The sequence below is a fragment of the Hemitrygon akajei genome, chromosome 17 (assembly GCF_048418815.1).
Source record: "Hemitrygon akajei chromosome 17, sHemAka1.3, whole genome shotgun sequence".
In the NCBI taxonomy this organism is placed as follows: Eukaryota; Metazoa; Chordata; class Chondrichthyes; order Myliobatiformes; family Dasyatidae; genus Hemitrygon; species Hemitrygon akajei.
The window spans coordinates 38159024-38184199 of record NC_133140.1 but is presented as its reverse complement, the minus strand read 5'-3'; the positions used below and the strand labels follow the sequence as shown (position 1 = coordinate 38184199).

The following is a 25176-nucleotide window of genomic DNA, read 5'->3' as shown; positions in this document are numbered from 1 at the left end:
CTGGGTGTGAGGGGTCGGTGAGTGAGAGGACTTGTGTGGGAGGGGTCAGTGAGTGTGAGTGGTCAGTGAGTGAGGAACTGTATGTGAGGGGTCAGTGAGTGAGGACCTGTGTAGGAGGGGTCAGTGAGTGTGAGTGAGGGGTTGGGTTTGCTAATTAATACAAATGATCCTTTTCACTGTACGTTTCGATGTACATGTAATAAATGACCTTGCACCTTGACTCGAGCTGGGTTGGGTTTACTCAGTCTGGAGTAAGCGATTGGCTGTGAGGTGTTCCCGTGAATGAGGGTGACAGTCATCTCATCTCCACCTACCCCAGTCTTGCCCTTCACCCCTGGCCGGTTCAGTCTATGCAGTCTGCCCACAGCTGTCAACGGTACAGGCTCCAGGCCCCACCCAGAGTGCCCCACCCTCTCATACCCTCTGTACTTCTCCCAAGTGCTGCCGAACAGGGGTCTGTGGCGGGGGGGGGGGGGGGGGGTCCTGGCCACGTTTTCCCCAACAGTCGCTGAGTCTGGACTCACTGCAGGCACTATCCACCCAGCAGACGGCCCTGTCTGGAAAGTGCCATAAAACAAACACAATTCCGTCTTAAAAGCTTCCCGCCCCCCACCCCCAATCTGATCTAGTTAACCCCGCCACCCCTCTCTATTACCTCAGTCAGTGCACTGCACTCTAAACACTTTAAACCGTAAATACATGCTGGTATTTATGCAAATGTCACTCTATATTCATACTTCTAACTTCATATAATTCTTTGCAATGTTGTTTTTTTCAGTTGTACCCTCCACAGTAAATTCCTAATACATGTAGAATTACGAATGTGGTGAATAAAGTTGATTCTTGATCCAGTGATTGGACTCCCAGAGCTTCTTCTATCCCAGTGTGATACGATTAGATTGCCAATCTTGGTGCATCTGTCCTGCCTCCGAGACAGGCCCTATCCCGGGATCGGGGTCTGGCACCTCTCCTGTGATGTACATTTTTGTGTGTGATACTGTATCAGGCTGATCTTTAGACAGCTCACAAGGTTTAACCGTTCTTTTAATGTTCCTGACAACAGCGTGACTGTATAGATTGACTTTCCTCCGTCTCAAATTCAGTGCCTCAGTGGAAAGACTGTCTGCTTCATTCTTCCTCTCTGTCGGTCAGCCAGCTTGGTGGGTCTGGACACGCAAACAGGACAATGGGAAAAGGTAAGGAGAGCAGATTTCCAGAATGCTTTCCACAATCGTTTTATGATCATCGTTGTGTACCAGATGAAAATTGCAGCTTTGTAAAAGAATTTAAATTCTAATCTGCTGTTGTAGCATTTGAGCTCAGGTTTTTGGATTGTCGCTGCACACCCTCAAAGATGACTAATCTGATCATTTAAGTGTTATCGCCATGTCCTGCAACAAGGCAGGATTGGAATGTTAACAGGATTAAGGGGAACTGTTCACTGTGAAATTCCGGGATAGACTTTTCAAATTGCAACACCTCACACTTCCTTGCTACTCCTCTGCCTGTCTCACTGATGCCTGCATCACTTCTAGACTCTCATTTGCCCTCCCTTCTCTGCTAAACTAATTTAGATGTCGTCGTGGCAATCCCTCGAGGTCGAGGAAGATGGTCTTCGTTCTGTTGATCTACTTATGGGCTCTCAAGTGGCTTATGAGTCCAATCTTGGCTTTGAAAGTTCTTCTGCATTCAGCACAGTTAGTTCCAGATGGCAGATCGGGCTTTGGTTGTTGCTGCCTCTCTCTCCATTTTCTTCTCTTTTCTTCTAATTCTGCCCATCTGTTGGCTTCGAACTGTTCCTTCTCGGATGATGGCTTGCCAGAGTTTCCTGTCCTTGGCATTGGTTTCCCAGTTGTTGATGTCGACGTTACATTTCTTCATGTTGGCTTTTAAGAAGTCTTTGAATCTCTTCTGTTGTCGGCCTCTTTTACGTTTGCCTTCTTTAAGCTGGGAGTAGAAGATTTGTTTCGGCAGATGTTCGTCTTTCATCCGAACAACATGACTGCTCCATCTTAGTTGGTTTTTTGATGACGAAGGCTTCAATGTTTGTTGTTTTTGCTTCATTTAGTACGCTGACGTTGGTTCTTCTATCTTCCCCAGCTGATATTTAAGATGTTTTGAAGACAGCATTGATGAAACTTTTCAAGTGCTTTCAGATGTCGTCGGTATGTTGTCCAGGTTCCTGATGCATACAGGAGCGTTGGGATTACCACTGCTTTGTACACTAATATTTTGGTGTCTGTTCGGATGTCACAATCATGAAAGATTCTTGTTCAGAGACGTCCAAAAGCTGTTCCAGCGCATTTAAGATTATGTTGGATCTCATCATTAAGGTCGACATTGGAAGAGAGGTGACTTCCAAGATACAGAAAGTGGTCCACATTTTCCAGGGTTGTTTCGCCAAGTTGAATTGATGGTTCAATCCGATTTGTCTCAGTTGGTGTGGTTGGTAGATGATCTGAGTCTTCTTGGAATTGATGGTAAGTCCAAATTTCATGTATGCACGGTTGAAGGCAGTCAGAATCTGTTGTAGGTGGTTTTCTGACAGAACTGCAACACTGTTGTCATCTGTATATTGGAACTCAATGAGGGAACTCGTGGATTTCTTGTTTTTGGACTTGAGATGGGCAAGATTGAAAAGTCTGCCATCCGTTCTGTAGGCAATTTCAATTCCTGAGGGTAGGTTGTCCTTGATAATGTGGATGATTGTCGCAATGAAGATGGTGAACAAAGTTGGGGCAGTCATGCATCCCTGATTTACTCCTAATCTAACTTGAAAAGGCTCACAGTTACTATTGCTGACCATGACTGTGGCAAGCATGCCTTCATGGAGGAGTCTCAGGATTTGAATGTACTTTTCAGGGTATCCATAGGTAGATAGGACATCCCATAGGAGTTCCCTTGATACCGAGTCAAAGGCTTTGGTGAGGTCGATGAATGCCATGTACAAAGGTTGAAGTTGTTCATGACATTTTTCTTGTAGTTGTCGCATTGTGAAGATCATGTCGATTGCTCCACGTGATGGTCTAAAATCAGCTTGTGTCTACGGAAGGATCTTCTCAGCTAAAGGCTTGAGCCGGTTGTTCATGATGCGGGTGAGGATCTTTCCTGCTGTTGCTAACAGGGAAATTCCACGATAGTTTCCGCATTCGGATCGATCACCTTTCCTTTTGTAGATGGTAACGATTGCTGAGTCTCTAAAGTCTGCTGGCACATCTTCATTTATCCAGATCTGGATGAGAAGTTGATGCAGTTGATAACGAAGCAGGTTACCTCCAATTTTGTAGACTCAGCTGGTATTCCATCGAGTCCAGCGGCCTTGTTGTTTTTCAAGGCTTTGATGGCTTCCTTGACTTCTTCAAGTGTTGGTATTTTGCTTAGGGAGTCGTCAACGGGCTGTTTGGGAATGTTGTTAATCACAATTCCTGTCAAATGAGACGGTCTGATTTAGAAGATCTTCAAAGTGCTCCCTCCATCTAGAATGGATGTCAGCATTGCTCTTTAGGGTGGCTGAACCATCTTTACTTTGGAGAGGGGCTTGACCGTGAGTGGATGGGCCAAAAATAGCTTTAGTTGCGTTGAAAAAGCCTCGAGTGTCATTGGCATCTGCTAGTTGTTGGATTTCCTGAGCTTTCTTCCTCCACCGTTGGTTTTTCAGGTTTTGGGTGCTCTTCTGGACTGCAGCCTTGCATTCCTGATAGCGTTTCCTTTTGGTGGCCGATTGTTGGTCATTTTGTAAGGGGATAAAAGCTTTTCTCTTTTCGTCAATGAGTTGCTGGAGTAGTTTGTCGTTATGATCGAACCAATCCTGATGTTTTTTCATCTTGAACCCAATTGTTTCTTTGCAGGAGGTGATGATAGCATTCTTCAATTGATTCCAGTGTTCTTCTACAGATGGTGGGATTTGTTGAGGCAGTTGTTCTTGAAGATTTTGTTGGAACTTCTGTACATGGTTGACGTCTTGAAAGATGTCAACATTGAATTTCTTAATAGTGTTCTGATTTTGGTGTTTCCTTTTGGGCTGAATCTTCATTCTCACGATGGACGAGATGAGTCGATGGTCTTCCAGCACTTGTCGGTACCAGTAACAGCTCTTATTATTAGTACATCAGTACCCCAACAGCAATAGTCTCCTTTCAGTTGAAGTGCATCCCATCCCTCTTGTTCAGTTCACCTCTTTCCCGGAAGAGATCCCAATTATCCAATAGTCTGTATCTCTGTCACTTTGCCATATCCTCCTATTCCTACGTAATCCAGAGATTATTACCCTCAGGGTCCTACTTTTTAATCTCTTCCTTAGCTCCCTATATTCTCTCTGCAGGACCTTGTCCATTTCTCTATCTATCTCAATATGTTCAATGAATTCTGTCTGCTCACTACCCCCGTTGATAATGTTCTGGAGCTGCTTGGAGTCATCCTGGACCCTCAGCACCAAGGAGGCAACAAGCCTTTCTTGAGTTTAGTCCTTTCTGCCTTCACCCTTCCCTGCTGAGTTCAGAACCAGTTCACCTGACCACTACTGTCAATCCATTTCCACTCCCACATTCCGCCCTTAAACAGTGTCTAAAACTTGTTCATAGTCACGGTTCACGGGAATCCGGTACCCTTCTCCTGCTCCTTTTCCGATGCTCACCTAACTACATTGTGACCATTTTGTTAAAACTCCTATATTATTCTCAAAATTCAAAGTATATGTCACCATATACCACCTTGAGATTCACTTTCTGGTGAGCAGTTACAGGAAAATAAACAAATACAATAGAGTTTATGAAATATGAAGACTGCCAGACATGCAATATGCAAAAAAGGACAAATCATGACAATGATAAATAAAATAGTAAACGATTAATACTGAGAACATGAGCTGTAGAGGCATCAGCATCTTGCATATTCATAGGCACAACCGCCTCCTTCACATGTGCAGCCAGGAGCTGCACTGCTCAGGAATGTGGAAGTTGAGCTGATCTCCCATGTCCTGCAGAAGGAGCGTGCCACTGCCCTTACTGACCCGACAATCTATAACATTAAAAGACCCTTACATGCATCTCTGCTTGTTGAAACCTCCTCTCCCCCATACCCTCTCCACTCCCATCCCTCCTCTCTTTCACCCTCCCCTACTATCCACCATCTTTCTCACCCCTCTCCATCTCCTGTGAATGTCCCTTTCCCTAGCTCCCCCTACTCTTTTCCCCATACCCTCCTCCCCATCCCCCTTAACCCCCTTTCCCCACTCCCCATACTCCCTCCTCCCCAACACACCTTTTTCCCACACCCACTCCCCATCCTCCCCACCCCCTCTACCCCTCCCATCTCCTCCCTCTTCTCCCTTTTCCCTCTATCTCCTCCCCTCTCCCCTTCCCCATCTCTCCCCCTCCCTCCTATCCCCTTCTCACAAATGGCCACTGTTGAGAGGATCTGTTTTTTATTGGTTGAGATACAATTAACCAATCAAAATTGATTTTGAACAAAAAAAAGTTTCTTTAACCAATCAGAATGGTTCTTCTAACAACACACACAAAATGCTGGTGGAACACAGCAGGCCAGGCAGCATCTATAAGGAGAAGCACTGTCGACGTTTCAGGCCGAGACCCTGACGGTGTTCCACCAGCATTTTGTGTGTGTTGTTTGAATTTCCAGCATCTGCAGATTTCCTCGAGAATGGTTCTTCTTTGAGCTTGCTTGCTGCTGATTCTGCTCCTGGCTCTCAGACCCTTAAAACAAGTACACTAATAGCTCTCTTTTTGTGTTCATTGAAATATTCATCTTCACCCCTTCCAGTGCAAAGTAACTTTCACTACATATGTAAAATACCAATTACGATCACAAGGTGGATTTGGGCTAACAAAAACAATGGCATCATCTTTGCTTCAAAAGCCCGTAATCATCATTTAAGCACCATTCGTATACTATCTGTAAAGAATTCCCTTATATTCTTCGCTACATGAAGATGTCCTTCACCATTTTGAAGATCTGGCTTATTCATCTTCATAGTTTCACTTAAAATAAAATCATAAAGCAACCATTTGTGTTGCCTAGCGTTTTATATCCTTGTTAAAATGTTAAGGGCAGCTATGGAGGACAAGGCCAATATATTACATAGACACAATAATGGCTCTTCTCTGTATCAGCTTAAATGTTTAAAAAAACTCCCTATTTCTCTGTAACCCAAGGATAGAACAAACAAATAAATGGCTTATAATATCTGGACTTTCTATTTCTATTCCTGGAAATCTGGCTACTATCAGCCAATTTGATTTGTTGGTTGAAACTTAAATATATATTAAGAACTGCTAATTAAAAATCAATGGAACTATTATGATGGATCTGCTGGAAGACCATACCACTCCAAGAATTGAGTCTTCAGAAAGAATTAGCAATAACATAAGGGAGCTAGCAATACAAACTTTTTTTTATTATTAAAAGGTCCCTGCAAAGAGAACGATGCCAGAGCTAATGGAAATTACTTCGACCACAAAGGCCAACTGTGAAGAACATATAATGGATGGTCTAATAAGTCAACTCAAGCTGGCATTCAGAAAGCAATTGCTGATCAGAACAGCTTAGAGTTTAATATTCTCTGCTCTCATCTGCAGGGCACAGAATGTAATTCAGACATCAGGAAATGGTGTAACATGTTAAATTATAATTGCTCTAACATTTCATGATAGGTGTCAACGTAGATTAACATTATGTGCATTATTTATATTGTACTTTGCATAGATTGCTAATATTATAATAATGAATAAGATGGCATTAATTTCTTAGGTGTAAAACTATCACTGAATATAAAATGACTTAATTACTTTTGAAAAAAATGCAAGTACGGTATAATTAAATTTCTGTTCAAAATGCTTTGGATACAATATTTCAGTTGGTTTCCTTCATTCATTCATCTATCATTTGCTTCAGTACAATCACTCTGTTCAAACACATTTAACATAGGTTGATACAAGTTATTTCTTGAACTGAGTATCAGGCAGTTTGTGAGGGAATTTGAAAGCCCTCACCAGCTTTATTTTCTCCTTTTGTTTTTGTCTCTAATCATGAAATATCACAATGGGTCACCAGCAGATGAATACGAATGCAAATGCTTCAACTTTCTCTCTCGATTCCAGCACCTGTTTTAAAATAGTTGGATTATAGCTTCGACTAAAATAGCTTGCAGCAGAACTCAAGGCAGTCAGAAGGAACACCCATACATGATAGAGGTCATGAATTTCCTTACAAAGAGACAGGAAAATAAACCTGGACATCTGTTGTGGTGCTTACTGTTTAGGTGAAAGAAGTGGCATAGTCTAAAATAGTAACTGGATTTCAATGAACATACAGTATATAGTCAAGCATTACTGACTTTATCCAGGTTTCTTCATACAGGGGATGTATCAAAGGTTGTTCTGTATTTTTAAGTTATAATTCAAACTCCAAAAATAAATACTCACTCATTTTTTTAAAATCTAATATTTCATCTGGTATCCTATTATCTTGCAAGTGATTTAATTTGCAATAAAGGGCAATTGGGAATCTGATTTTAGATGAGATTTCATTCAAATCACTTTTACCTGACCTGAAGCCATCACACCGTTATCTGCAAAGGAGACGTCCTGAGAAGAATCATCAGTAACATTCAAGATGCCATTGCATTCCAAGCATTGATAAAGCACTGTAACTGAAGTGTATAACTGTCAGTTGAAGTACCTTTCCTTGGCATTGAAAACTGCCCAGGAGATTCTGAACGTCAACATGTTCAGCGTGGGGAGAGGGAGTAGATAATTGGCAATATTCATCAGGAGTTGAATTGTACCGTAAATACTCTGGCTGCAGAGGAGCAGGGGAATCTTGGGACCACCTCCATAAAAATCTACACGTTGCCGTGCAGGTTGATAGGTTGTTAAGAAGGGACTCGGAGTGTTTACCTTCATTAGTAGGCAGATTGAGTTCAAGGGCCGTGAGGTAATGTCGCAGCTCTATAAAACCCTGGTTAGACCATACTTGGAATATTGTGTTCATTATAAGAAGGCTGTGGAAGCTTTCGAGAGGAAGTGGAGATTATTTACCAGGATGCTGCCTGGAGTAGAGAACGTGGCTTACGGGGAAAGGTTGAGCGAACTGGCGCTTTTCTCTTTCGAGTGAAGGAGGATGAGAGATGACTTGCTAGAGGTGTGCAAGATGATAAAATTATAATACCATTGGAGATAGCAGCAAAATTAGGCCATTCAACCCACTGAGTCTGCTATGCCATTCCATCATGGCTAATCCACTTTCCCTCTCAGCCCTGATCTGTTGCCCCACAACCTTTCACGCCCTGACTAATCAAGACCCTATCAACCTCTGCCTTAAATATACCCAATGACTTGGGCTCCACAGCCGCCTGTGGTAATGAATTCCACAGATTCACCTTTCTCTGGCTAAAGAAATTCCTCCTCATCTCCATTCTAAATAGTCGTCCCTCTATCCTGCAGCTGTGCTCTCTGGTCCTAAACTCCTCCACTACAGGAAACATCCTCTCCACATCCACTCCATCTGAGCCTTTCAACATCCAATAGATTTCAATGAGATTCCCCCTCTTCCACAAACTCCCCCCCCCCAACATTCTTCTAAATTCTAGTGAGCACAAGCCCAGAGCCAACAGACGCTCCGCATATGATAACCCTTTCATTCCTGGAATCATTCTCGTGAACCTCCTCTGAACCCTCTCCAATGTCAGCACGTCATTTTCATTCTTAGATAAAATGCTCACAATACTCCAAGTGAGGTCTCACCAGTGCCTTATAAAGCCTCAGCATTACATCCTTGCTTTTATATTCCAGACCCCTTGAAATGAATGCTAACATTGCATTTGCCTTCCTCTCCATCAACTCAAACTGCAAGTTAACCTTTACGGTGTCCTGCATGAGGACTCCCAAGTCCCTTGCATCTCTGATTTTTAAATTTTCTGTCAGTTTAGAAAATAGTTTACACATTTGCTCCTTCTACCAAAGTACATGACCAGACATTCCCCAACACTGTATTTCATCTACTACTTCGACACATTAGAACGGGCAAAGTTTTTCTGCAGCCTCTCTGCTTCCTCACCACCACCTACCTTTGTATCGTCCACAAACTTCGCCACAAAGCCATCGATTCCATCATCCAAATCATTGACATGTAACATAAAAAGAAGTGGTCCCAACACTAGCCCCTGTGGAACAGCACTGGTCACTGGCAGCCAACCAGAAAAGCCTCCCGTTATTCCCACTCGCTGCCTCCTCCCAGTCAGCCAGTCCTCTACCCATGCCAGTAACTTGACTGTGGGTTCCTAACTTGCTAAGCATCCTCCTGTGTGGCACCTTGTCAAAGGCCTTCTGAAAATCCAAGTACACAGCATCCACTGACTCTCCTTTGTCTATCCTGTCTGATTTTTCCAATGGATTTGTTAGACAAGGTATTCCCTTAAGGAAAAGAAAGAGGCATAGATTGAGTAGATAGCCAGAGACTTTCTCCCAGAGCAGAAATGCCTAATACCAGGGGGCACCATTTTAGGGAATTTGGAGTAAAGTATACGGGGGATATCAGAAGCTAGTGTTTTTCTTTTATAAAGACAGAGTGGCGGGTGCATGAATACCCTGCAAGGGGAGGTGGTAGAAGCAGACATATCAGAGTCATTTAGGAAACTTAAATAGGCACATGGATGATAGAAAAATGGAAAGCTATGTAGGAGTGAAGTGTTAGATTGGCTAAAAGGCCAGCACAACATTGAGGGGCTGAAGGGCCTGTACTGTGCTGTGCTGTTCTATGTATCAGAGCACCTGAGTGGCAGGGAATCCTCTTTCCAGTCCCACCTCATGCTTATTTGATTAAAGAAGCATTCAAAGCTTTAAGTTGAAATGACTGGACTTTATAATGGAACTCAATACAGCATCAATAAAAGGGCTTTTTCCTGAAAACCAAATGGATCCCCAAAGTCAAAGACAGCTCCAAAAGTGCACTAACAAAATCTCACTTGTTGCTTTCTCGGCCATAAACACACAACTCACATTTATGGTTCTTAAGCCTGTTTAATAATTAAAAATAAATCCAGTTGAATATAATACAAAAGTCAACAGCCACCCTAAACCAATCACTGCGAGAGAAATAAAAATTCTGATGGATATGAACCAATATGCACGGTAAAGAATACATCACATTTACAGTAGTGTTTCACCAAGATCAGAAACAAAATAGAGGAAAAAATACAAAATAGTTTTTAAACTACCAGGGGTTTCTAGCATGACTGTAAAATCGCCAGCAATGAATATTAATGTCAAAATTATTTTAAACCCTTTTACATTGCAATTCCTAACCCATAAGTTGGTTTAATTTTAACATATACTCTATGGGCAATGGGTTCTAACTGATTAACTTACTGAAGCAGTACTGTGTTAAGTCTGGCACCATTGGGCAGTATCTCGAGAGCCCAAGTTTTGGAAATATTTTACAATGTTAGTTATTGCAGAACTGTTGTGCCAAGATTTGGTTTGTTACATTGTCCTCTTCTGTCCATGTACAGGTCAGTGCACGGCACACGTGGGCTTTGTGCCCCTTCATCCATCGACTAAAGCCTGGCTGCCGAAATCTATTTTCCATGAAAGCAACATCAAGAGTCTTTGACCAGCATTTGTCAGACACCATTGCTTATATTCATATAATGTGCAGACATATACAAACAAAGATACATTTCTTACAACGTTATAACCCTCCAATTACATCAAATACCAGCCATTAAAATTTCAAACATACATAAAATTTTCTATATATAAATGAAATCTGGAGTGTGTTAGATGATAACACATGCAGATCGAATAACTAAAGCTTAAAACACGGTCCATCAAACTCATTTAAGTAGAGTACACCCAAATGGCTGCAATTGTCAACAGTGTTTGTGCAATGTAAAGGGGATGTTAACTAGTGTCATGTAATAAGATTATGGACTCCAGTAATTGACTGATCAAAGGCCGTCAGCTCTGAAGCAAATTGATGTTATACTGCAGTTCCAACAATAATGGTAGAAACTGATGCCTCTAGGCAGTCTTTGGTTAAAAAGTTCAAAGGAAGTTCTCCTACTTTTCCAGTCATTGTTTCAGCTGAAACCCAACTTGGTCTATTCAACAAATCACTTTTGCAAATATATTCATTGCAAATGTTAAACACAATATTTTTATACAGTTTTGTATAAAAAAGACACAGAAACTTAAATACGTCACTAAAATGACAGTAATATTTTTTGCTTCCCCACACCATGAGATCCAATGTGAATGCAAGCTGCAAATGATTTTAGCTCTGTTTACCAGCAGAAGCTTTTAATAATTTCAAGGCACCAATTCATTTGCATTTTCTGAAAAGGGCTGGCAAAAACTAATGACAAATATTGAAATGTAATGGAACACATACTGCCCACCAACTGAGGTATGATTCAAATCCATCTGAAAACTTTTAATACAGTTTCTTTTTTTTTTAAAGCATATAATGAAATCGGATCAGGTAAGCTTATCACCTGCTTGTTAGCTCCTCATTTTCTTCGCCCCTCCACAGAGAGGCCGTTAATGATGTTATACAGAAATATAACTTTTAATTCAGCAGAGATGTTTCATTAATTAAAACAACCCCATGACAATGACAAAGTGACTTAGTTAATTGTCACAGTAGAAAATTGCTCTATTTTAATGATCTAATAACCCACCTTTCACTTTTAATGATGTTTAAACTAGAACTCATTGGTTCACAAGTTAAAATCGACCATGAAATTATTTCTATTTTGTATAACAGAATGCAATGTTAAAATAACATTTAAAAAGAGAAAAAGGAACTACTACAGCATTTAGAATTTAAATATCCTTCTGATTAATAAGAAACGGCGGAGTCTAACAAATCAAAAGCTCTCTTCCCTGGATGGGTAAGTGGAAGGTCAATATTTACAATAATCCATTTACAGCTGTCCTTGATTTCAGTCTCAAAACGTAGTCTCGTCTGCAGTTCCCTTTCTGAATTACAGGGCTGCTAACTGGCCCAGCATCATCTTGAACTGATGTGTACAGTGCGACAGTTCGGTAACTCTGTCCATCATCTCTTTGGCAGCAGAACCAGATGGATATTGCAACGCTGCTGTCTTTGTTGTAATGACAATATACTTGAGCATCTCACAAAGGAGGTTACTGTAGTGTGTAACTTTATTCCGAACCTCTTGCGATTTAGCCTGACGAGAGAGTGTGTCCCCAATGAAGACCAACTTGTGCGCACTGAGAATGACAAACTTGCTGTGAGCCACGAAGATTTTCGGGGGTTGGTTGGTGTTGATGGAGGTGAAGAAGGCATCAATGGCATTGATTAATGTGGTCACATTTAATTCACATTGTTCTGAGTAAAACAGAAGGAGCTGCTTGTCCGAAGGACTCAGCTTGCTCTTTGCTTGCCCGTATTGGTGCGTTGGGGTCCAGTTCGACAGGTCATTTTCAATAGGTCGTGTCACTTCTTGCTCAAGCCGCTCAAACTGTTTAACCTGAAAAGGCAAAAATAATAAAACTTAATCATCCTTTCTCACATTATAAAATTGTCACACAGAGATGCCACAGCCAACAAAGTTCACCAACACCACAGTTTCCTCAGGATGTTAAAGAAATTTGGCATGTTCCTGTTGACCCTTACCAATTTTTAAATCAACGAAGATAACTTTATTTGTCACATGTACATCAAAACATCCAGTGAAGTGTGTCGTTTGCACCAAATCAGATCAGTGAAGGTTGTGTTGAGCTGCCCGCAAGTGTCAACTGTGCTTTCAGTGCCAACGTAGCACGCCCGCAACTCTCTAACCCCAACCCTGTGTGTTTGGGACGTGGAGGGAAACTGAAGCACCTGGAAGGAACTCACGCAGTCACGTCGAGAACGTTCCGTACGAACTCCATCGAAAGCATCTTACCCAGATGCATCATGGCTTTGCTCTGACTGCAGAGAGTTGTGGACACAACTCAGCATTTCACAGAAACAAGCCTCCCCTCCATGGAATCTGTCTATACTTCTCACTAACTCAGTACAAGAAGATGCCCATCCACACCAGACATTTTCTCTTCTCGTGGACGGAAGATAAAAAGCCTGAAAGCATGTGCCAGCCAGACTAGAGGACAGCTTCTACCCTGCCGTTACAGAACAATTGACTGGTTCTCTGATATAACAAAATGGTCTTCTGACCTCACTATCTCCCTTGTTATGAATTTGCACCTTATTGTCTCCCTGCGCTGCACTCTCTCTGTAGTTATTGCACTTTATTTTGCACTGTTATTGTTATATCTTGTACTGCCTCAATGCACTGTGTAATGATCTGATCTACATGAACCATATGCAAGAAAAGCTTTTCATTGTGTTGCAGTACATGAGAACAATAAACCAATTCCAACTTACCACAGAACGTGAGAAACAGGAGCACAGGTGGACCATTTTCTACATCGGTGACTTTTCCCCCCATCGCTGAATCCCCCTAACATCCAGAGATCTATGGATCCTTATCTTGAACAAACTGAAATGACTGAGCCACCATAAACCTCTGGGGCAGAGAATTCCAAAGATTCAGCACCCTCGGAATGGAGAAACCTCTTCTCATCTCAGTCCCACCAGAACTTCCCCTTATTCTGCGACGCCTGGTTTCAGACTCCTGAACCAGGGAAAACAACACCCCTGCATCCAGCCTGTTGCTTTAGAACTTTATAAATTTCAATAAGATTTCCTCTCATTCATCTAAACGGTAGTGAACGCAGGTTTAGTCCAGCGAACCTCTTCTCATATGAAAAACCTGCTGTCTTTGAAACCAGTCGAATGAATGGTAAGGATATCCTTCCTTTGGTCAAGAGACTAAGTTTGTATACAATTCTCCAGGTGCAGTCTAACTGAAGACCTATATAACTTCTATAACAATTCCTTGCTCCTATATTCAAATACCTTCACAATAAAGGTTAACATACAACTTCCTTCCTAATTGATGGCCTCCTCCTGGCACATTCTCATCCACTCAGCTCAGCTGTGTACCTTAGAAGCCTCTTGTTGGATTGGGTTAGAACCATAGAACGTTACATCACAGAAACAGGCCTTTTGGCCCTTCTTGGCTGTGCTGAACTGTTTTTCTGCCTAGCCCCACTGACCTGCACCTGGCCCATATCCCTCCATACACCTCTCATCCATGCACCTGTCCAAGTTTTTCTTAAATGTTAAAAGTGAGCCCGCATTTACCACTTCATCTGGCAGCTCATCCCACACTTCCACCACTCTCTGTGTGAAGAAGCGCCCCCCCCCAATGTTCCCTTTAAACTTTTCCCCCTTCACCCTTAACCCATGTCCTCTGGTTTTTTTCTCCCCTAGCCTCGGTGGAAAAAGCCTGCTTGCATTCACTCTATCTATACCCATCATAATTTTATACACTTCTATCAAATCTCCCCTCATTCTTCTACGCTCCAGGAAATAAAGTCCTAACCTATTCAACCTTTCTCTGCAACTCAGTTTCTCAAGTTCCGGTTGTAGAATAATTCTTTTGTAGTTTATTACGTCAGATGTGTTTTTATATAACCACACGTCTACATGTGATTGCTTAGTAAGTTTTTCAGTGGTTACAGTTGTCTTGGTATTTTTCCTGGAAACTTTTGCTTCAGCGATGGGTATCGTGTTACTGGAATTTGCCTATCTGACTGGTTCATATTATCAGCGGAATTTCATGTTATCTTTGCATGTTCTCTTTTCCGCCGGCTCTTCCTTCATTCTCCCCTCTTCATCTTCTTTGTCCTTGTAACACTTAATGAAACAATCAAAAGACAGGTTCTATGCCACGATCTTAACCTCCAACCACCTTTGGATCACAAAAGCACCAGGATCCAACAGTCTTTATGACCTTTGACCTGCCAATGCTCCTGCCATAGCCAAGTCTATAAGCCAAGTTGTGTGGCTTAATGGGCATTATAAAATAGGTACATATACACATTTTGTTCACATCAGGAATCAACACCAGTAAACCCCATGGTCAGCTCCATCAAATCGTAAATGGACTATCAGGAGAAAAACCAGAGAAACAATTCCCTACACACTGAACTCCACAGGAGAAACAAACACTCAGGAAACTAACTCCCTGCAACTTTAGAAACGTACAGGTGAGGACCAGTGGATGGGAAGACACATGGTGAATCTGTGGAATTCTTGTGGCTAAACTGATCGGGGGTATGGAGAGAAAGCAGGTACAGAACAAGGGGTTACAGTTTAAGGATAAAGAGGAAGCCTTTTAGGACTGAGATGAGGAAAAACTTCTTCACACAGAGAATGGTGAATCTGTGGAATTCTCTTCCACAGGGAACAGTTGAGGCTGGTTCATTGGCTATATTTAAGAGGCAGCTAGATATGGCCCTTGTGGCTAAAGGGATCAGGGGGTATGGAGAGAAAGCAGGTACAGGGTTCTGAGTTGGATGATCAGCCATGATCATACTGAATGGTGGTGCAGGCTCGAAGGGCCGAAGGGCCTACTCCTGCACCTATTTTCTATGTTTCTGTGTTCCTTTGCAGTTTTCACCCATTTTCTCTCTTAAAGCACCAGCTTGAAGTGCTACACACGTGGTAGTCCTTTCAGTGAGTCATAGTAAGACAGAAACTAGCGGATGACTATTTTAAGTATAGTCCTGAACTCTCTCATTATTTGTAGCCACAGGCATCAGCCAGGAGCTATTGAAAACAGTAACTGTTCCCTCCTTAGTCCAGGTGCAAGAGGCACAGCATCCCCACCACTGTCCTAGTTCAGAGGTCAATGAGGGAGCCAGATGAGGGAGTTTTGCATTGACTGCTAACAACCTTCTTAACAATCTTAAAGATATAACTACAAAACCATCCAGTAAAATATGGGGCTGGGTTATATTTATATTTTTCTCCCCCTCAGCAGCATCTTTTCATACACATCACCCAATTCTTCAGTCTTGGGAGTTTTTGTTTCAGGAGTGATTTCAGCCCAAAACCAGGAGGTTCACAGAACAGGATTCAGTTCCTAGAACTAATGCAACCTGGTACAATAATCCTACACTGTGCGTAACAGATAGAAAGGGGGGGGGGGGGGCATTATATTTCCCGGATATTGATGGTCCAGGCCTCATTCTGATGCATTTGAGTGGTGAGCCCAATGGAAAGGCTCGTCATCTTTGTTATGTCAAATTCTCATCACTTTGTACAACTGAGAGGTATTAAATGAATATCCTGTTCCTTTTGCATTGTGTACGGTATTCTCACCTGCTGCTGCTCGAGCTGGGCTTTGCCTTGTCGTATGATGTTCCCTTTCTCCAGCAGCTCCTTTTGTGTTTTCTCAAATTCCTCCTTGCCCTAAAAACGAACAAAAAGCGCAACATTTAAAGCCTTGCCCTCCCTGTCCTAATGGCAAACACGGCCTACAAGCAAGAGCAGTGCTGAGAAGCTGGTATATAACACCGTCATTCAATGCTTTTACGTTCTGGTTGAAAACAATCCCTGCACATCACTTACAATGACAAGCATCAACTCGCCAGATATTCCGCACAGTGAAAATGAATGAGGCACCCGACACAGACACTGAGCACTGCTCACAGGTGTACAGTCAAAATAACTCGAGCCAAAGCCGACATGGCAACCAGTCTCCGTGCACCCGAGCTGGGGAAGAGGTGCACCAGCATCCCGCCAATGATCTCCCGTCGCGCTGCAGCGATGAGATCGGGGTTACAGAACAAACTGCTCACTGAACTCAGAAGGTCAAGCAGCATCGGTGGGGGGGGGGGGTGCGTTAAACGAATTGTTGACCTATCGGGTCAATGCCCCACATCGGCATGGATCAGAATTAGTTTGGATCGCAAAGCAGAGAGTAGGAAAGGCTTCAGAGCTTCCCTAATAAAGCCAATGCCCAATATGTTCAGGAAATAACAGCAGGGAGAACAACACAACTGTTTGATTCAACAGATAGGTCCACTTGATCTATGGAGTCACTCCAGACTTTAAAAAACAATTCTATCAGTTCCAAACCCCTATATTTAACTCATATCCCCTTTGCTTTCTTTGTCCAAAATCCCCCTGGGCGTGAACTATTCTCTAACAGGATGGACCCTTCTATCTAGCCGACGAAAACCTTATACATCTTCAAAGCTCTGAAGCTCCCTTACACTAAGCAGGAAGGAGCAACGGTCCCTATCTGACCAAACAGCTGAAGTCTCTCAGTCCTGCTGGAGAGGGGAGACTGCCTTTTGACAGACGGAGGGATCGCTCTGCTGCCGGAGAGGGAAAGGGCCTGCCGCCGCACCCAGAGAACGTCACCCATGCTCTCTGCATTTTGGATATCGGCTTAGACTATCTTTTGTTCAGTCATAGTTTTTTTATATTGTGTGTTTTTTGCCCAATCTTTTGCGTTTTATTGTGTGCAAGCAATTAGGGGATTGATGAGCCTGTTCCGTTTTTGTTTTTTTGTGCAGGGAGGAGGGATTTGGAGGTTGATGATTGTGCTCTTTTCTGTCTCGGTTTCGTGGCTATCTGGAAATGAAGAATTTCAGAGTTGTGTACTTTGATAATAAATTAATAAACCTTTAATTCTCAGAAATCTCTTCTGCACCATTCCCCTCTTCCTCAAGTAAGGTTATCACAGAAACAGATCTAATACAGGGATGCCTTGATTTTTCAAAGGAATGAGTACGGTACTTGGAAAAGCAGAATTTCACAAATCAAAAAATGGGTGCCATTCAGCACGGGTGTTTCAGCAGAGCGTGGTTCAGTGAGCAGAGAGTGTCACACTGTGGCTGTAACAGCAAACGTCTTTGTAATTAAAGAGAGTCAATTCATAAACGGAAGATTTACTGTAGTGCAGCTGGAGTTGTGGCCTAACCAATATTTCCTATAAATTCAAAAGCACCTCCCTGTTCTTGTACTCCATGCCTCCAGTCATAATTTCCAGGATCCCACACACTTATTAACCATTCCTTCGACACGCCCTGCCACTTTGCAGGTAACCACCTCATATGGTTCCTGCACAACCGTTGGAACAGTGCAATTCAGACGATATACAGTGCCTTCTATAGAACTAGCTGCCCATTCAGGATCTCTTCTGATAACTTGAAACATTAATTCTTTCTATGCCCAAAGATGCTGCTGAACATTTCCAGCATTTTCTGTTTATATTTCAAGTTTCCTCCATCCGCTGATTTTTTGATTTTCATACCTTAGTCTTCTACCAGTCTACTGTTGTCCTCTTTTTGACACATTTCCTAGCTTTGGGTTATCTACAAAACTTGGGTATGTTCTTCACCACACTCTGACCTCTGGGTAAATCTAATATCTACAAGTCACATTCTGAGAAACATTTATTTTACCACTTCCTTCTGTTTTCAGCCGTTAAACACAGGGACTTCTGATATCCGAAACCAATTTATCAAATTTGAATTAAATTCTGGGTAATAAGTTATTAATTTTAGAAAACAATTAAAGCAATAGAAGTCCATTGAGATAGAACATAAAAACTGAACTAGACTCTTGACCCTGTTCCACATTTGATGAGTACACTGAACCTTGGTTTAATGACATTTTAACCCTTTGTCTACCAAAATCTGTCACTTGGGATTTTAAAATTATTGACTGAACTGTCAGTGCCCACATATCATAGAACAGAATTTCATGTATTCCGCAAGGAGGAAAATTTTAAGTTCATGTTCAAGTTTAATTGTTATTCAACAATATATGAATAGAGCCAAACGAATCAGTGTTCCTCCGGGGCCAAGGTGCAAAACACAGTGCCAACAGTCACACACAGCACACGGCACATATAGCACATATGACAGCAGTAAAATACAGTTCACACAAACAATATATAGTCCAAGGTCCTGAGTCCATGAATGTTGCAGCAGTCTGTGGTTGAGCACAATTAAGAGCATCCTGAAGACAACAGATAGAATGGCAAAATACTTAAGAGAGGGAATTCTGTCAACACTGGCATAAAGCAAATGGGCAAACGTAGGAGTCTACAGATCAGGAATTCAGAAGGTCAAACAGCATCTGACGAGGCAAAGGGGTAGTCAATGTTTCAGGTTGAGACACCAAAAACAACATTGTGAACCGGGCAACATCAGGGAACACACATGTGCAGTGCCTACTACCGGTGAGGAAATGGTCCACAACCTTGTGCTTGGATCAGGTCTTGAAGCAGGGAAAAAGAACCCATTTAGAGGTGTGATGGGTGGCTAGGTTAGGAAATCAAATAAGGGCTCCTGTTTCCTACTTTTAGTGAAAATCAGAAAGGGGGATAAATATGCTGACACTGGATCTCAGATCCATTGCATTACTAAAGTCAGCAAAACTTAACAAATATACAGACATTTTCACAGTTTTTTTCCTTCTCTCCCAACAACCTAAGAAGATCAGAAAGGTTCCAGAGGGACAATACGCCCTGCATCCTGCCAAACTCGAAATGGAAGCTCTGATTACAGTAACAAGGACATTAAGGCAAAAAACAAGAGTGTAATACTTCATTTTAAAACATACAAATTCTCTCAGGTCTAAAAAAAGATGAATTTCCAGACCCACAACTTTGCACAGGTTGTGAAGAGGTTGAAGTCGAGTCAAGTATTAAGACTGTCTGACAGAAATGGAGAGCAAAGTCAGCCCCATTTTAAACCTACTGGAAGAAGCCATCTTATTGCATGCAATAGCAAACCCAATACCACTAGGTGGCGCTGTAAGACCAAGTCTTAACAAAATAAACTTTATTTTCTAAAACAAAGATAGATTTACAAATGCTGCGGTTATTTTACCCACTATGGTAACGTGCACATGGATTATCTCTTTCAATCTGTAAGGAGTGGTTATAAACTGAGCAGGTGATAAATGTGCTTCCAAGAAGACATTGGAGATTCCAGATGCTGGAATCTGGAGCAACAATCTGCTGGAGAAACTCAACCATTCATGCAGCATATGTAGAGCGAAATGGTCAGTTGATGTCTTAGGTTAAAAACTTTTCATCCGGACTGATAAAGGTGCTCCCAATTTAGTACTTATCAAGATAAAGAAAGACTATCTTACTTTGTCGTTAACCAAAAGCAATGATGTGGGGATTAAGGGAGATGAAAAAAGAGGATTGTGATAACAGCAAGAACAGTTTAACTTCTTTATTAGCCTGGTTACACAATGTTTCATGTTTTCTTAAACTAAATTACTTTTGGAATGGCATTCTATTTTACTCTCACTTTGTTGTGCCAAATCCTTTAATGACGAAAATTACTAACATTATTAGATTGAAAGTAACCCCTGCATTTTTAATTTAAATGTAGCATTCGTTATTGCATCATTATGATAAATTTGAAGTCATTTTGTATGCTGAAGAATTCACCGTCTAACAAGGTGACAATAAAAAGCTTCAATTTTTAAATGGTAGAGAAACTCGCACGCAAGTGTAAACCAGCGAGAACCTTTATTTGAGATCTCGATCACATCAAGGCACAATGTATCAGTCCCCTTGCTTCCCTTTCCTCAATTATAACTTTATCACAAGGTCGTGAACCCTGCATATTCCGCACTTGCACATTTCCTGGTGTTGTCTGGCTCAGCTGGCTTTTGATCCTTTTGCCATTTTCCCCCCACATCTCTCCACCATCTTGGCCCACGAGGCTCTGTAACCTCAGCCCCACCTATCTACCCCACATCACACAACCCACTGCTTTCTGGAATCCTTTGACTTCTCTACCTCAACAAAAGGAAAACAATAATTTGAAACAAAATTTACATCTAAATTAAAAATAATAGGATGAACGATTTAATGCTTGTACATTTAATTTAACCATACCCATCTGAATCCGACAATTTTAGCTTTAATTTTCTTGAAGAGACTGATATAAATAATCAGTAAATGTAAAATATAATGCAGTTCTAATGACTTTTTGATCATTTCTGACTAATTGAAGGAAACCAGCATGAACATTGTGCACCAGGCTAACAAAGAGGTGAAATGGTCACATTTTTTTTCTCCTTTATTGTTTCGAACATCTCTAAAGATTTCTCTTCCATCATGCAGTTAGGAATAGCAACTGCTATTGTCGTGATGAAAAGCAAAAACATGAGATGGAGAAAAAGGCTGTGTATTAAGGGGTCAATGGTTAGACAGCAGGAGGGATCAGAGATTGGGCAAATGGTACAAGATGGATGATTGTACTGGTCTCAAACTCACTCCCTGATAACGGGGCAAAAGCTTTCAAAATGAGATCGAATAGGTGCTTGAGAGAGAGGAATGAGTGGCAGTGTGGAGAAAGAGCAAAGGGATTATCATAAGTTGCCCCAGCAATTCTTGGATTCTACGAGTACATCCCATGGCAGACTTAAACTTGCGACCATTTAGGAGGGAGACATACGCTGGACTCCTGCCATTTTATATCTTTATATCTTATCCCACAAATTGCAACCACGGGGTTATAGAGGATGGAAGCTGTCCCTTCAGCACAAAGACAAAGACTCCAATCAGAGTTTGTCCCAACTGCCCTCTCTTACCCCACATCACTGTAAACCTTTTCTTAATCCATGTAACTGTCCAGGTATCTTTTAGATGTTGTCAATCTACCCGTCTCAGCCACTTCCTCTGCCTGTATTTCCATCACTCCATGGATGAAGAAGCTTCCCCTCTGAACCCCTTTATATCTGTCTCTATTACATTCCCTTTCCCTGGGACAAAGACTGCATGCATTCACCCTGCCTGTGCTCATCTCCATCTTACACTCATCTGGAAGGCTGACGGATTGTAGGTCTTTCCAGCAGCTGAGGTGACTTCTCATAACGAAGAGACGACAGTGATTACAAAAACTCACGGATTAGAAGTCCAATTATAATAACATCCCAGGTCATCTCTGCACATTTATCTGCAATAAACCTTTTACAAAGCATTACTTTAACAGACTAAAACAATGAACCAAAGTGATCCCCAAACATCTTTAGGAGCCACAACTCCCTGCCTCACAAATGATTTTGTGAAAGACTTGTGAATCTGTTGTTTTTTTTAATCTAAAGTGTGCCTGTCTTCTTGACTGATGATGTCAAGTTAACTCTCTCAAGCCTGCAGCCAAGTATGCATAAGCTGCCAGAATCATTTCAGAAACTGGGCCATCAGTGGCAACAGGGATGGGTGGGCCTCACTGGCAAGGCCATTCCCATAGGCCCTCAGGAAGGAGGTGGTGAGTTACTTTCTCAATCTGCTGGATTCCTTCTGGTGCTGTTCGGTCAGGAGGTCAAGATTTACAGCCAGCCACGTTGCAAGACGACATACTGACAGATTGGGTTGGCGGTGTTTTTTGTGGCGGTGGTCACAGGTTTGGGATGTGCTTTTGGGAGCAGCCAGAGTGTGCAAGCGAAGAGCAATCTGTGGACAATACAAACTGAAGCCAACGTGCACCATTGATTGAGGGAACAAACATACTGTTTGGCTGCCAGTCATGCAGATTGCTTTCGTGCTGGGTGGTGTTGAACATCTAGAGAGCTGTTGGTGTCGCACTCACACAGGCAAGTGGAGAGCATACCATTGCATTCCTGATGCGTGTCTTGGAAGTGGGGAAGAGGTTTAAAGTTCATCAGGCAGTGATGCAGGATAGCCTGTCTTTGACCTGCTTGTGTGGTTGATCCAGTTGGCTTTCTGATCAATGATGACCCTTGCAATACTGATGGTTGCTGGGCCCAGTGATGGCATCTTGCTTGACGAACCTGTTGGAATTTCTTGAGGAGATTACAAGTAGGATAGATAAAGGGGATGCAGTGGATGTGGTACATTTGGATTTTCAGAAGGCCTTTGACAAGCAGCCATACATGAAGCTGCTTACCTAATTAAGAACCTATGGTATTACAGGGAAGTCACTGGGATGGTTAAAGCACTGGCTGATTGGTAGGAGACAGCGAGTGGGAATAGACAGATCCTTTTCTGGCTATAAGAATATGTACACAACGCTGGAAGAACTCAGCAGGTCAGGCAGCATCCGTGAGAAAAGAGTAGCCAACGTTTCGGGCCGAGACCCTTCATCAGGAGTGGGGGGAAAGAGAGGGCTGAAGCCCAGTAATAGAGATGGGGAGGGGGTAGGGCCTAGAGGCGCCAGGTGGAAAACCAATCAGAGGAAAGATAAAGGGGGAGGGAGAGGGGATAAGCATGAAAGAACTGTAGAGATAAAGAAGCAGAAAGTTGAAAGGGGAGAGAGGCAGAGAGGGACCTGGGTTAGGGGAAGGTGAGGGAATTACCGGAAATTGGAGAATTCAATGTTCATACCACCAGGCTGGAGGCTACCCAGACGGTAGATGAGGTGTTGCTCCTCCAGCCTGAGTTTGGCCTCATCATGGCAGTAGAGGAGGCCATGTATGGACATATCTAGATGGGAATAAGAGGCAAGGTTGAAGTGGGTGGCAACCGGGAGGTCCTGTCTATTGTGACGGACGGAGCGTAGGTGCTCGACGAAGCCGTCCCCCAATCTGCGTCGGGTCTCGCCGACGTAGAGGAGGCCGCACCGGGAGCACCGGATGCAATAGACGACTCCAGCAGACTCGCAGGTGAAGTGTTGCCTCACCTGGAAGGACTGTCTGGGGCCCGGAATGGTGGTAAGGGGGGAGGTGTGGGGACAGGTGTAGCATTTGCGCTTACAGGGATAAGTGCCGGGTGGGAGTTCTGTGGGGAGGGACGTGTGGACCAGGTAGTCGCGGAGGGAACGATCCCTGCGAAAAGCTGAGAGGGGTAGGGAGGGAAAGATGTGTTGGGTGGTGGGGTCCTGTTGAAGGTGGCGGAAGTTGCGGAGGATAATGTGTTGGATCCGGAGGCTGGTGGGGTGGTAGGTGAGGACAAGGGGAACCCTGTCCCTGTTGTGGTGACGGGAGGATGGGTTAAGGGCTGAAGTGCGGGAGGTGGAGGAGATGCGGGTGAGGGCATCTTTGATGACACCAGAAAGGAAACCACGATCCTGAAAGAAAGAGGACATTTGAGAAGTCCTGGAACGGAAAGCCTCATCCTGGGAGCAGATGCGGCACAGACAGAGTAACTGGGAATAGGGAATGGCATTTTTGCATGGGGCAGGGTGGGAAGAGTTATAGTTAAGATAGTTATGGGAGTCAGTTGGAGGAGCAACACCTCATCTACCGTCTGGGTAGCCTCCAGCCCGGTGGTATGAACATTGAATTCTCCAATTTCCGGTAATTCCCTCCCCCTCCACTATCCCAGGTCCCTCTATGCCTCTCTCCCCTTTCAACTTTCTGCTTCTTTATCTCTACAGTTCTTTCATGCTTATCCCCTCCCCCCTTTATCTTTCCTCTGATTGGTTTTCCACCTGGCGCCTCTAGGCCCTACCCCCTCCCCTATCTCTATTACTGGGCTTCGGTCCTCTCTTCCTCCCCATTCCTGGTGAAGGGTCTCAGCCTGAAACATTGGCTACTCTCTTCTCACGGATGCTGCCTGACCTGCTGAGTTCTTCCAGCATTGTGTACGTATTCTTTGATCCACAGCATCTGCAGTTGTATTTTTACTTTTTTCCCTTTTCTGGCTGGCTGCCAGTGACTAGTGGTGTTCCACAGGGGTCGCTGTTTAGAACCACTTTATGCTGTATATCAATGATTTAGATGATGGAACGGATGGCTTTGTTGGAAAGTTTGCAGATGATACGAAGATTGGTGAAGGGGCAGGTAGTGTTGAGGAAACAGGAGGCTGCAGAAGGACCTAGACTAAGAGAATGTGAAAGAGAGTGGCAAATGAAATTCAATGTTGGAAAATGCATGGTCATGCACTTTGGTAGTAGAAATAAATGTGCGCAGACTATTTTCTAAATAGGGAGAAAATCCAAAAATCTCAGATGAAAAGGGACTTGGGAGTCCTTGTGCAGAACAACCTGAAGGTTAACTTGCAGATAGAGTTGGTGGTGAGGAAGGCAAATGCAATGTTAACATTCATTTCAAGAGGACTAGAATACAAGAGCAGGGATGTGATGCTGAGGCTTTATAAGACACTGGTGAGGCCTCACCTTAAGTATTGTGAACAGTTTTGAGCTTCTCATCTTGGAAAAGATGTACTGGCATTGGAGAGGGCTCAGAGGAGGTTCCCAAGGATGATTCTGGGAATGGAAGAGTTATCATACAAGGAATGTTTGATAGCCCTGAGTCTGTACTCGCTGGAATTTAGAAGGATGGGCGGGTGGGGTGATCTCA

General features: G+C 42.9%; 1 protein-coding gene across 2 annotated transcripts in view; it reads right to left on the bottom strand.

The window, feature by feature from the left end:
• Positions 1 to 10014: 10014 nt before the first annotated feature.
• The window catches only part of bcar1 (BCAR1 scaffold protein, Cas family member), a 251279-nt gene continuing 236117 nt past the window's right edge, over positions 10015 to 25176 (bottom strand). For both annotated transcript variants that reach the window (XM_073069939.1, XM_073069938.1), the window contains exons 6-7: positions 16255 to 16344; positions 10015 to 12511 (exon numbers count right to left, since the gene is read on the bottom strand). In XM_073069939.1, the coding sequence (XP_072926040.1) occupies positions 12002 to 12511; positions 16255 to 16344 (600 nt within the window). In that variant the 3' untranslated portion in view covers positions 10015 to 12001. The remainder of the gene's footprint in view (positions 12512 to 16254; positions 16345 to 25176) is intronic.